The following is a 14,343-nucleotide window of genomic DNA, read 5'->3' on the forward strand; positions in this document are numbered from 1 at the left end:
AATTCTGAGACTATCAATTAAATTCAAGAAGTAAGAAATCCTAGGCCGTCGAACTACCAGTCTGCAGCTGGAAATGTACGAAGCCTAGGACAGGAATACAGACACCACCGAAACATCCATCCTATGCGACAACCATGGGTACGCCTGACATATCCATTATGAACACAACCAGAGACTTTCTGTCGATTGACTCTCCAGCAGACGGACCGGTGACCACAGAGAGAGACAGCAAGACATACACCATACATTTTCGAATGAGCAGTTGTTCATGTAAGGCAGTAGCAAGATCTATGAGTGTAGTTATCAGCTATGAGTTTCCCGCTCTTGAGCGGTCCACATCCCCTTTCCTTTGTCTACCAAGCTGTCATATCGGTTTCGTCCGCTGGGGACTTTGTCTTTGTATCATGTAGTAAACTTTGTATAACTAATTGTGTGTGTGATTATGTATTTCTGTGATTATTTAGTTAGTTAGTAAATAAATAATTGAGCCAATTTGTAGATCGCTGATTCATCATTTAGGCTAGGGTTCGTGCAGATATCCAAGGGTTTGTGACATTCAGTAATGAGAACTGATGAGGTACAATACATTAATGAGAATTACTTATCGATAAGATATGAAAATATCTGAAGAGTCAATTCGGGAAATAGAGACTCTATAAACATTTTCCAGTAATAATAATTACACATAGAGAATTGATTTGATAAAATAACAGTCTTCACATTTAATGACAGTCACAGACACGACAACCCTTTTTGGTTCTAGATAGAACCCTTTGGGTTCTTCTTTCTACCTGGAACCATTTTGGGTTCCGTGTAGAACCCTTTTCACAGAGGGTTCTACATGGAATCCAAAAGTGTTCAACCTGGAACCTAAAAGGGTCCTCCTATGGGGACACCGCAAGAACCCTTTTGGAACCCTTTTCTCTAAGAGTGTATGATTGGATAGAGTGCACGGAGCTGATAAAGAGAATTCACCACAGCTTCTTCTCTCGTGTTAGTGTGTAACTGTGGAGCTGTCCACTGTAACAGTGGAGTTGTCCTGTGATAAGTTCCCTCATGCCAGTGAGCTGCCCATCAAGTGGGAGAACAACAAAGAGTCTTTACCGGTCTACATGGAGCAGGTTCGTCCATCAATAGTGTCTAGTGCAGGTAAACACAACACGATGGTGTTGTTGATCATAACTCTATATTTTTGCTTTGTATTGAAGGTCCATAGAGTACGCAAGGGTGTAATCAGAGACAAATACACAGAGGCTGGCATTGAGGATGCTATAATAGAACGTGGATGCCATAGACCACCATATTAGATCAGATGGGCTCCCTCCCTCCTCACATGCTATTTTTTTTATGTCTGTAAATGATACAAGAAAACCTATAAATTATGCTGTCAAATTGCCCCTAGATGGCACTACAGGAATATGTTATGAAATTAGTAGGCCAAAGAAGCCAACCACTTACCAGCAGCCATTTTGTGTCCTGCCCCTACTGTAGTACCTGACAGGGACTACTGGCGCCTGCTGAACCCGGGTGAGTACGAGGTCACGGTGAGTGCCAAGGGCTATAACACATACGTGTGATGTACAACCACTACCCCACCATCTGTGACTTCCGCCTCACAAACCCCCCCAAGCAGAGGCTGAAGGAGATCCCATCCAAGGGAGGCAAGCTCCCCAAAGCCCTGCAGCGGAGGCTGCAACAACTGCGTGCCAGCACTAAGGCCATCAACCAGCGGTGGCTAGCAGGAAGGCACTGGGATCGGGATTTTGAACAATCACAGCCCACTTTGTCTGGAGGGTTGTTGTATTTCATTGGCTCTTGTTAGGGCACTTTCTGGTTTAAGTCAGTTTGGGTGTTTGGAAGTCTTTACAACATGTGGGCAGGCAACAAAAATATATGTTTTGGTAGAGCAATAGTAAAATACATTGTACTTTCAGTATGGTATAGCTTTATTGCGGAAGAAAGGGACCAATATTTGAATCAGATTGGAGCAAAATATTGCAAGATGATTGAATGACGGGGCCAAATATTATTTTCACTTGATTAGCTCTCAGAAAATAGTTACAACAACAACAAACTGGCTTGATACTGGACAAATGCAGCGTTGGGTGGATATACCACTATTCTAGGAAAATTCATGACACAAATTATAAGTAAAACTCGTGTATTTTGACATATAGTTAAGAGCTCATATGCTACAGTCTAGAACTAATAAGAGTTCTATACATGAGATATTGTATATCTATTAATATAAAGTTGTGTTCTTATATTTTTGTTTTTTTGATACATTTTTATAATACTTAATTTAAAAAAAAAATGCTGGCATGTGGATGTCCTTGCAAGCCAAGAGACAATGTTACAAATTAATTCCAAGTAAAGCTTTTCTTAGAACACAAATAGTTCAAATCCATCTCTTATTTTCTATGTAGCTGTACATCCTGTTGCAGCCGGTGTCCTCCACGGCGTTTGCGGCTGACAAAGCGACACCACAGGGTGGTGATCAGGGACAGGAACACACAGGTCAGTGCCACAAAAACACCCACCCACATCACCAACGACAGCTGCCCGCTTCCCTGCCGAAGAGGAATAACAAGCATCAGACACACCATCTAGACAGTATGAACATATCAAACAACAGCACTTAACTTAAGCACTCAACAAGTATCAAACTCCCCTAAATAATGTGACAAATGAATCAAACACTTACATTTAGTAGTTTAAAACATGAACATTTGAAGATGAGCCAAAGATGACACACATATCTGGGAATATATTTTCTCCCTCTTCAGATGTGCTACACTACCTACAGTAAATTTCCATCCATTTGGCAACAGATTTACATGGGAATACTCTAAAATCAGCATTAAAACAATATGTGCATTTTCCCACCAGAGAGGTGTTTCCATCACATTGACTTGTTGCGGATTAAAGGCTGTGCTTGATGACATAGTGCAGATAAAAATACCCTTTGCGGTAAAATGTCCATGTACCGAATAAAAAATGCAAGTTAAATGGGTTTACATGGCATTTTCAACTCTACTGAGGATTTTCTCACAATTATTTTTTGAACTTCATAGCAAATGTGCCCACTCCGGTATTGTCACGAGCACTTAAGCCCACAGCGCTATTTGAAAGCAGCATCAAACTCATCACCATGCACATTCACCACCCTGTGAAGTTCAACATAAACATATTTAATCTGTTGCCTAATAAACTGCATGCTTTCCCGACAAGTCATAGTGGGAGGACCACACACGGCATAGTGCGACTCCAAGTTTACTTCCATATCATGGTTATTATATCAATATTTGGCCTTAAAAGCGTTTCCACCGACATGTCTTGCATAAATATTTTTACAGACACAAAAAGATCCCACCTTGTCTAGCTTATTTTGGTTTCTTGACAATTAGAAAGTTTTCCGAAACATTTTCTGTTTCCATCAGGCCTGTCATGACATTTTTTAAACGACATGTACTTTACTCGCATAAAAAGGTGAGATGGAAAATAGGTTAGTGTTCTCTTTACCTGTCCGTGATGGATTCCCTTCAGCAGAGCGAATGTGCTGAGATGGTTGCAGGAGCACACAGTGTGGGTGGAGTTCGAAATCACTAAGGTGCAACCCCTCCCAGACCACACCCCTGGTCCATTCTCATCCGACCAATAAACACAGGTGGGGTCAACATCACTGGACTAGGACACAGTGTATATGGGTTGGGGTCAATTCCATTTAGACTCAGTAAATTCAGGAAAGAATGTGACTTCATGAAAAATATATCAATGAAAAACATGTTTTACTGACAGTCAGAAACTATTAAGTAGAGACAAGTGTTACCTGCAGGTGATGGAAGGTGAGATTAACCTGTTGGGGCAGGTATGTTGTGTTGGAGTTGCTAACGGAAACTGTTGCAGCACTGGACATGAGCTGCTGGCTCTGATGAGAAGTGTTGTCCTTCAGACTATCCAGATTCCTATAGCTGAGCAGAACGACATACGCAAACCCTGCACACAAAAAAACAATACAAGAAAACATAAGACCTGATACAAGAACATGTACAACTCACAATATCCCAAGTGAATCCATCAATGTATGTCTTTAGTCATATTTTGAGCAGATGAATGGTACTGTAGGACTGTGGCTACCTAGGTAATTCTGGTAATCTCCAACCACCGTCTCCCAGGTGGTGTCAAGTTGAGTGTTCTCATTGGTCAGGCTGACTGGTCCTTTAGGTGGAGTCTTGTCTCTCCTCACCATAATCTCAACCTCTGTTTTTATTGACAAAATCAACACAGAGCAGAAATCACCATTACTGAAAGAACACAGTATTGCATTAATTATATTTTAAGTTGACACAATGTAATGTGCTTGTTAGTGCTCTGTTTATGGTCAGTATGGTGCTCAGACTGTGGTCTTCCTGTGGTACTGTAACGTCTGCTTCCAACTCACACTCCCAAACTGATCCCCTGAATGCAACTCACTTTCCAGCTCACACTCTCAAACACATAGATCCCCTGAACGCAGCTCAATCTCCAGATCCCAATCACCTGAATTCTGATCACCTGTTCACACACCTGTATGTCATTATCACGCACAATTTAGTTCAGTTCTTTGCACCTCATCATTGTGAGGTGTTTGTTTTGTGATACACTTCTATTAGGAGCTCTGTTTTTGCATCTGTAATTTAATCCTCTTGTGTATGATAGTGAGGCAGGCAAAAACTAACGATGCCTTTTGTCTATTCCCTGCCTGTACTTTAGCCTATGGGATTTCCTCTTATCAACCTATTGCCTGATCTCCCGGACGTTACTAGTCTTTTCCCTGCCTGTACTGTTGCCTTTTTAGATTTTTTTGTGTAAGACCTTCTGCCTGCCACTGGACCCAACTATCTGCCGCTTCCTGTGGTCCCTTACAAATAAACACCTGCTGCGCCCTGCGCTTGAAACCAGCTCTCTGTCTCCCATCGTGTTCAATAAAGGTACCTGCGAGGTGGTCAGTAAATGGTAAATATGTGGTCAGCGTGTGCTCAGTGTGTTTATGTTACCGGTGTGGTTGGTCTCTATCCTGGTCACGTTCTCTGTCAGCAGTGGAGCGATCAGTCTGAATGAGATTTCAATCGTCCTCAGTAACTTAGTCACTTCACTGCTACTACGGTGACCATTGGACTGGAGGCCCAGTTGAACAACATCAGTGGTATTAACCAGTAACTAGAGAGAGACATAAGGGTTTTGTACGTGTGTGTTAGAGGTCGATTTTTCAACGCCAATACTGATACCGATTCATCGGGCCGACCTCTTGTGTTTGCATGTGTGTTTCTGTGTGGTGACTTACTGTCAAAAGCACATCTCCAGTTGGCAGCAGTCTTGTCGGTCCAGGTAACGTAGAGCTGTTCAACACCAAACATTTCTTTTTCAACATAGACAAGAAACTATCAAAGCCTGGTAGAGTCTGGGAAGGAGGAGGGGGGGAATGTGCATTAGTGGGAAAATGCATACAACATTTCAAGATCATGGAAAAATACCCTTTTCCCAATTAATAATGTAATCAATCATTCTAAAGTAAAGCCTTACCTGTCCAGGCTGTGTTTCATACTGGTCACAATTAAGCTCTAATGTAAAAACATGGAGACATATTACCTCAATAACCATTGTATGTACAGTATAAAACCTGACAGACTTTTATGGTGCTTCAGTACAGTCAGCCTGTACATGGAAGACAGACAAAAGGTAGCCACCTTAGAGTATTTAGACAAAACCCAATACAACAGCACCCAAGAGGAAATGTGTCTCTCACCTGCACACTGAGTTTGTCTGTTGCCGTAGTTAATGAATCCTGTGGGACACTTGCACAGGTAGCTGCCCAGCTGATTGACACAGATTCCCCGTTCCCCACAAAAATGTTGGTTCTCAACACACTCATCTATGTCTGATAGAGAAAGGGAGTGGTAAAGGGAGAAGTAGTGGAGATGGAAAGATGATTAAAGATTGTATGTTTACAAAGAGAGGGTGATAATCCCTCACACGTTAACACAGTCACACTTTCAATAAGATTGTATTGACCACCACATGATTCAAAGCCAAGCGATCTGAAGCCAAAATAGCATTGATATAGTAGTCGCATCCAACGGTGTTGATGCATGTTGAATAGCTTTTACAGATGTTCTTCTCATTTAAGCACTCATTTATATCTACATGAGGGAGATAAGAGGTGAATTTAAAAAGACTAGATTATCTTCAGAAAAAAACATCCCACTACTAAACAGTACATAGTGTTGAATGTTCCTAAACAGGGTCTGTTTAATGCTGGACATTATCAGAGGTCAACATTACTGATCAAAGCACATTCCTAAAGCAAAATACTATGCAGGAAATTATAACCATATTCTCCATCATTACCAATACAATTCATAAACTCTGGATTGGAATTCGGTTGAGTAAAGCCATTCGCACATCTAGTAACTCTTGCTCCTTGGTCCTTGAGTAGCGCTAAATGAAGACAAAGAAAAGTTGAACTGCACACATGCATATGTTAAATATTTTAAACAGACTTGTGGATGTGTTGGTCAAATAAAAATCTGAAAATTGACCGACCCACAATCAGTAGAAATAGAATGGCTCCCATGATGTCCGACAACTGGTGAGTTAATGGTACATGTCAGCTTGGTTTTAGTTCTAAAGAATCATTTGGCGACCTCACGGATGTGGTTAGCGCAGGGAAGTAAAAATAGTTCCCCATAACTAGCACCGGCATTTTCTCGTAAGTCGAGAACAAAGAGGAACTGACTGGGTAGCATGAGAAGACAATTTGCACCGCAATTCACATCAGGTTAATTTGTCTAGTTTTGCGTAGACCACGTCCAGGAGTTCCATCCCTGAATTAGACTCTAGTGTAGAGGGTCTATCTCCAAGATCAGACATAAGAGGACACATTGATCTAAAACACCAACATGCACAGTATAGACTCTTATCAACAGGGCCACATAAACCAGCTGCCTTACCAAAAGCAGACTTAGAATCCATATTTCACTCTGAAGCAAGGCTACTTATCTTTTTCTTTTCAAAATGTATTGCTCTTGATTTCTTTTGAAGATGTCTGACCTTTATGCAAATTTGACAAGTTACTGCAGCAGCATTTCCCTTAACTTTCACATTCTCACTTGCTCTATCAGCATTGACGGGAAAGGGGTTTCAATGCTTAACATTTAGTGTGTCTTTGTGTGTGTGTTAGTGTGTCTCCTTCCATAGCCGAAGCATCCCAATATATTGAAAGGCTACATTATCTAGATTTATGTTAGCTCAAAAGGTAGGTCGATTAACCAATGAAGAGAGAAGTTTCAAGACCTATTGAGAATGAGAGATGTCAAAGTCATGATAATGATGGCAAATGCATTTGTGTGATAAAACAGCCTGTTGGAAAATGAAGAAGCAACTATGATCAAATGGTGGGAGACATTAGATTTACAATATTAATATCACTCACACTATGTTCCTTCATGATGATCAACGGTAAGTTTCAGGGCAGACATACATTTCTCTAGTCTGGCTGACACAAAACGCCAAGTCTTCTTGACAAAGTTATTTCTCTCTGTGCACTTGTCGTCACTAGTTACTACAGCCACAGCTTATTTCTAAAATGTCTCTCCTAACCATATGCCTAACCATAACCTTAAATTAAGACCAAAAAGCTTATTTTTTGGGGGGGGGTGGGGGATTTTCATGATACGGCCCAGGTTTGGAACGCTCTTTCTTATTGGTCTATTGACTAATTTACTGCCTGGTGATGTCACAGACATTTCTCTAGTCTGGCTGACACAAAACGCTAAGTTTTCTTGACAAAGCTATTTCTCTCTGTGCACTTGTCGTCACTAGTTACTACAGACACAAAGGGGGATTTTTATGATTACAGCCCAGGTTTGGAACGCTCTTTCTTATTAGTCTATTGACTAATTTACTGCCTGGTGATGTCACCAGCAAGCCAAAACTTCATCCCACCTAAACAGGGTGACATTTTCAAACAGCTCTTACACTAAAAGGGCATTATCATAATGTTCACAATTTCACAGTCTTATTCCAACCTCAAAGTGTTTAAATATACATAAAACTCAGGAAATCATGTTCTTGAGTGCACTGGGCCTTTAAGTCCGTTTGGAAGTGTTTACACCATGTGGGCAGTTATAAAGGCCTAACCTACTGAGAGGCAAACGGACAACTCATATTTAGACATTTATGTCAGAATGAAGGATATAATAGCAAGATGATTTGTGGATTTAAATACCTTCAAGCACTGTAAAATAAACAGGAAAAATATTACTTTCACTTCAAATAAGTCAGTTACAACAACAACCAAGTGGCATAACATTTTAATTTAAAAAGAGGCAGCAGAGTAGCCTAGTGGTTACAGTGTTGGACTTGTAACCGAAAAGTTCAAATCACCGAGCTGACAAGGTACAAATCTGTCGTTCTGCCCCTGAACAGGCAGTTGACCCACAGTTGCTAGGCCGACTTGCCTAGTTAAATAAAGGTACAAATTTAAAAAAATACTGGACAAATGCAGCGTTGAGTGGATTTACCACTATTCTCATCTCTACAAATTACAAATCATGTTTATGAGACTGAAAATACTTATGTTGCCATAGAGATGAGACCTCATCTATTACAGTCCAGAACTGATTTCTATAGATGAAAAATTGTATATCTATTAATAAAAAGTTGTGTTTTTGTTTGTTTGGTACATTTTTAAACTACTTAAATAAATACAAATTCTGGCAATTGGATGTCCTTGCAAGCCAAGAGACAATATTTTCAAATGGATTCCAAGTAAAGCTTTTCTTAGAACACAAATATTTCAAATCCATCTCTTATTTTCTATGTAGCTGTACATCCTGTTGCAGCCGGTGTCCTCCACGACCGTTTGCGGCTGACAAAGCGACACCACAGGGTGGTGATCAGGGACAGGAACACACAGGTCAGTGCCACAAAAACACCCACCCACATCATCAACGACAGCTGCTCGCTTCCCTGCCAATGAGGAATAACAAACCTCAGACACACACCATCTAGACAATACGAACATATCAAACACAACAGCAGCGCTCAAGCACTCAACAAGCATCAAACTCCCCTAAATAATGTGACAAATGCATCAAACACATTTAGCAGTTTAAAACATGAACCTTTCCAGAGGAACCAAAGATAGTCTCTGACACAGATATCCTGGAATATGTTTTCACCCCCATCAGATGTGCTACGCTAGCTAGGTTTCCAGCCAATTTGCGAAAGATGTACATAGGAATACTCTAAAATCTGCATTAAAACAACATTTTCATTTTCCCACCAGAGAGGTGTTTCCATCAAAATGATTTGTTACAAATAAAAGCCTGTACGTGATGACATAGTGCACATAAAATACCCTTTGCGGTTAAATTAACATGTACCGAATAAAAAATTAAGTTACAGGCGTTCACATGGCATTTTCAACTCTACTGAGGGTTTTCTCAACAAACAAAAAAAGCTTTATATAGCAAGTGTGCGCACTCCAGTTTTGTCACTTGCCCATAAGCCCACAGCGCTATTTGAAAGCAGTATCAAACTCATCACTCATTCACCACCCTGTGAAGTTCAACATTAACATACTTAGTCTGTTGCCTAATAAACTACATGCTTTCCCGACAAGTCATAGTGGGAGGACCACACACGTCATAGCGTGTCTCCAAGTTTACTTCCATATCATGGTTATTATATCAATATTTGGCCTTAAAAGCGTTTCCACTGACATGTCTTGCATAAATATTTTTACAGACACAAAAAGATCCCACCTTGTCTAGCGTATGTTGTTTTCTTGACAATTAGAAAGTTTTCCGAAACATTTTCTGTTTCCATCAGGCCTGTCATGACATTTTTTAAACGACATGTACTTTACTCGCATAAAAAGGTGAGATGGAAAACAGGTTAGTGTTCTCTTTACCTGTCCCTGATGGATTCCCTTCAGCAGAGCGAATGTGCTGAGATGGTTGCAGGAGCACATTAGTGTGGGTGGAGTTCGAAATCACTAAGGTGCAACCCCTCCCAGACCACACCCCCGGTCCATTCTCATCCGGCCAATAAACACAGGTGGGGTCAACATCACTGGACTAGGACATAGTGTATATGGGTTTGGGTCAATTCCATTACCACTCAGTCAATTTAGAAAAAAATGTGACTTAATGTAAAACATGTCAATGAAAAACATATAAACATATTTTACTGACAGTCATAGACTATTAATTAGAGACAAGTGTTACCTGCAAGTGATTGAAGGAGAGATGAACCTGTTGTGGCAGGTATGTTGTGTTGGAGTTGCTAACGGACACCATTGTGGCACTGGACATGAGCTGCTGGCTCTTGTGAACTGAATTGTGTCTTCCGCATTTAACCCAACCCCTCTGAATCAGAGAGGTGTGGGCAGCTGCCTTAAATCGACATCCACGTCTTTGTCGCCCATGGAACAATGGGTTAACTGCCTTGCTCAGGGGCAGAATGACAGATTTTTACCTTGTCAGCTCGGGGATTGGATCCAGCAAACTTCCGGTTAGTGGTTCAACATTCTCACCACTAGGATACCTGCTGACCCATTGTAAATATGTGGTCAGCATGTGCTCAGTGTGTTTATATTACCTGTGTGGTTGGTCTCTATCCTGGTCACGTTCTCTGTCAACAGTGGAGCGATCAGTCTGATAGAGATTTCAATCGTTCTCAGTAATTTAGTCACTTCACTGCTACTACGGTGACCATTGGACTGGAGGCCCAGTTGAACAACATCAGTGGTATTAACCAGTAACAAGAGAAGAGACACATGAGGGTTTTGTACGTGTGTGTTAGAGGTCGACCGATTATGATTTTTCAATACCGATACCGATTATTGGAGGACCAAAAAAGCCGATACTGATTAATCGGCCGATAAAAAAAAAAAAACATGTATTTGTAATAATGACAATTACAACAATACTGAATGAACACTTATTTTAACTTAATATAATACATCAATAAAATCAATTTAGCCCAAAAAAAATGAAACATGTTCAATTTGGTTTAAATAAAGTGTGGGAGAAGAAAGTAAAAGTGCAATATCTGCCATGTAAAAAAGGTAACTTAAGTTCCTTGCTCAAAACATGAGAACATATGAAAGCTGGTGGTTTATTTTAACAGGAGTATTCAATTTTCTCAGGTAAGAAGTTTTAGGTTGTAGTTATTATAGGAATTATAGCACAATTTCTCTCTATACGATTTGTATTTCATATACCTTTGACTATTGGATGTTCTTATAGGCACTTTAGTATTGCCAGTGTAACAGTATAGCTTAAGTCCCTCTCCTCGTCCCTTCTCGGGCTCGAACCAGGAACACATCGACAACAGCCACCCTCGAAGCAGCGTTACCCATGTAGAGAAAGGGAAACAACTACTCCAAGTCTCAGAGCGAGTGACGTTTGAAACGCTATTAGCGCGCACCCTGCTAACTAGCTAGCCATTTCACATTGGTTACACCAGCCTAATCTCGGTAGTTGTTAGGCTTGAAGTCATAAACAGCTCAATGCTTGAAGCACAGCGACGAGCTGCTGGCAAAACGCACTAAAGTGCTGTTTGAATGAATGCTTACGAGCCTGCTGGTGCCTACCATCGCTCAGTCAGACTGCTCTATCAAATCATAGACTTAATTATAACCTAATAACACACAGAAATACGAGCCTTAGGTCATTAATATGGTCGAATCCGGGAACTATCATCTCGAAAACAAGACGTTTATTCTTTCAGTGAAATACGGAACCGTTCCGTATTTTATCTAACGGGTGGCATCCATAAGTCTAAATATTCCTGTTACATTCCACAACCTTCAATGTTATGTCATAATTACGTAAAATTCTGGCAAATTAGGCGGCCCAAACTGTTGCATATACACTGACTCTGCGTGTAATGAACGCAAGAGAAGTGACACAATTTCACCTGGTTAATTTCGCCTGCTAACCTGGATATCTTTTAGCTAAATATGCAGGTTTAAAAATGTATACTTCTGTGTATTGATTTTTAGAAAGGCATTGATGTTTATGGTTAGGTACAGTCGTGCAACGATTGTGCTTTTTTTGCAAATGCGCTTTTGTTAAATCATCCCCCGTTTGGTGAAGTTGGCTGTCTTTGTTAGGAAGAAATAGTCTTCACAGACTTCGCAACGAGCCAGGTTAGCAGGCAATATTAACTACATATGCGGGTTTAAAAATATATACTTGTGTATTGATTTTAAGAAAGGCATTGATGTTTATGGTTAGGTACACATTGGAGCAAGACAGTCCTTTTTCGCGAATACGCACCACATCGATTATATGGAACGCAGGACACGCTAGATAAACTAGTAATATCATCAACCATGTGTATTTAACTAGTGATTATGATTGATTGATTGTTTTTTATAAGATAAGTTTAATGCTAGCTAGCAACTTACCGTGGATTCTTACTGCATTCGCGTAACAGGCAGGCTCCTCGTGGAGTGCAATGTAATCAGGTGGTTAGAGCATTGGACTAGTTAACTGTAAGGTTGCAAGATTGAATCCCCGAGCTGACAAGGTAAAAATCTGTTGTTCTGCCCCTGAACAAGGCAGTTAACCCACCGTTCCTAGGCCGTCATTGAAAATAACAATGTGTTCTTAACTGACTTGCCTAGTTAAATAACGGATAAATAAAAGGTGTAAAAAAATCGGTGTCCAAAAAATACCGATTTCCGATTGTTTTGAAAACTTGAAATCGGCCCTGATTAATCGGCTATTCCGATTAATCGATCGACCGCTAGTGTGTGTGTGCGTTTGCATGTGTGTTTCTGTGTGGTGACTTACTGTCAAAAGAATATCTCCAGATGGCAGCGATCTTGTAGGTCCAGGCAACATAGAGTTGCTCAACACCAAACAGTTGTTTCTCAACAGAGACAATAAACTAACAAGGCCTGGTAGAGTCTGGGAGGGAGGGAGGGAGGGAGGAGGGGGGGCATTAGTGGGAAAATTAGTGGGAAAATGCATAAAACATTCAAGATCAAGAAAAAATAACCTTTTCTCAATTAATAATGTAATAATTCTAAAGTAAAGCTTTACCTGTCCAGCCTGTGTTTCATACTGGTCACAAATAAGCTCTAAAGTTAAAACATGGAGACATATTATCTCAATACCCTTCTACAGTACACTATGTACATAGCTGTGCATGATAAAGGAGTAGATCATGGACAACAGGTGGAATGGTGCTTGACTCTCACCTACACACTTAATTTGGTTTTTGCTAAAGTTAGTAAATCCAGCAGGACACTGGCACCAGTAACTGCCAATCAGGTTTTGGCCTGGGTAAATAAAATGTTATGGGGGTTCAGTAGTCAGCCTGTACATGGAAGACAGACAAAAGGTAAAAGGTAAACCCAATACAACAGCACCCAAGAAGAAATGTGTCTCTCACCTGCACACTGAGTTTGTCTGTTGCCATAGCGACTGAATCCTGTGTGACACTTGCACAGGTAGCTGCCAAGCTAATTGAGATCGATTCCCCGTTCCCCACAAAAATGTTGGTTCTCAACACACTCATCTATGTCTGACGGAGAATGGGAGTGGTAAAGGGAAAAGTAGTGGAGATGGAAAGATTAAAGATTTTTTTTGACAAAGAGAGGGTGATAAATCCCTCACACGTTAACACAGTCACACTTTGAATAAGATTATATTGACCACCACATGATTCAAAGCCAAGCGATCTGAAGACAGAATAGCATTGACAGTAATAGCTTTCAACGGTGTTGATACAAGTTGAATAGCCTACAGATGTTCTTCTCATTTAAGCACTCATTATATCTACATGAGGGAGATGAGAGGTGAATTTAGAAATACTAGATTATCTTCCGAAAAAACATCCCACTACTAAACAGTACATAGTGTTGAACGTTCCTAAACAGGGTCTGTTTAATTCTGGACATTATAAAGTAGCCACCATTTGCCTCGATGACAGCTTTGCATACTCTTGGCATTCTCTCAACCAGCTTTACCTGGAATGCTTTTCTGGCAGTCTTGGAGTTCCCACATATGCTGACCACTTGTTGACTGCTTTCCTTCACTCTGCGGTCCAACTCATCCTAAACCATCTCAATTGGGTTGAGGTCAGGTGATTGTGGAGGCCAGGTCATGTGATGCAGCACTCCATCACTCTCCTTCTTGGTCAAATAGCCCTTACACAGCCTGGAGGTTTGTTTTTGGGTCATTGTCCTGTTGAAAAACAAATGATAGTCCCACTAAGCACATACCAGATGGGATGGCGTATTGCTGCAGAATGCTGTGGTAGCCATGCTGTTTAAGTGTGCCT

The 14,343-nt window shown here is 40.7% G+C and overlaps 1 protein-coding gene across 1 annotated transcript; it reads right to left on the reverse strand.

Moving 5' to 3' along the window:
• Positions 1–1,925: 1,925 nt before the first annotated feature.
• On the reverse strand, positions 1,926–10,391 carry LOC109864783 (CD97 antigen-like). Its single transcript, XM_031797030.1, has 12 exons — positions 10,272–10,391; positions 9,956–10,121; positions 8,980–9,009; positions 6,388–6,477; positions 5,786–5,917; positions 5,563–5,600; positions 5,324–5,440; positions 5,037–5,199; positions 4,138–4,260; positions 3,830–3,996; positions 3,523–3,687; positions 1,926–2,570 (listed from the first exon to the last, which is right to left on the reverse strand). Exons 1-12 carry the CDS (start codon positions 10,356–10,358, stop codon positions 2,412–2,414), a joined length of 1,437 nt encoding a protein of 478 aa, XP_031652890.1. The 5' UTR covers positions 10,359–10,391; the 3' UTR covers positions 1,926–2,411.
• Between the last annotated feature and the right edge of the window lie 3,952 nt (positions 10,392–14,343).

The sequence above is a fragment of the Oncorhynchus kisutch genome, linkage group LG19 (genome assembly GCF_002021735.2).
Source record: "Oncorhynchus kisutch isolate 150728-3 linkage group LG19, Okis_V2, whole genome shotgun sequence".
NCBI classification, from domain to species: domain Eukaryota; kingdom Metazoa; phylum Chordata; class Actinopteri; order Salmoniformes; family Salmonidae; genus Oncorhynchus; species Oncorhynchus kisutch.

Excerpts from the sequence above, each read along its gene's own strand:
- LOC109864783 (XM_031797030.1), bottom strand. The coding sequence starts at position 10,358 with ATGTCCAGTGCCACAATGGTGTCCGTTAGCAACTCCAACACAACATAC. Across the intron at positions 5,200-5,323 it reads CTGGAGATGTGCTTTTGACA|TTACTGGTTAATACCACTGA; the intron begins GTAAGTCACCAC and ends GTCTCTCTCTAG. Across the intron at positions 3,688-3,829 it reads TCACCTTCCATCACCTGCAG|TCCAGTGATGTTGACCCCAC; the intron begins GTAACACTTGTC and ends ACTGTGTCCTAG.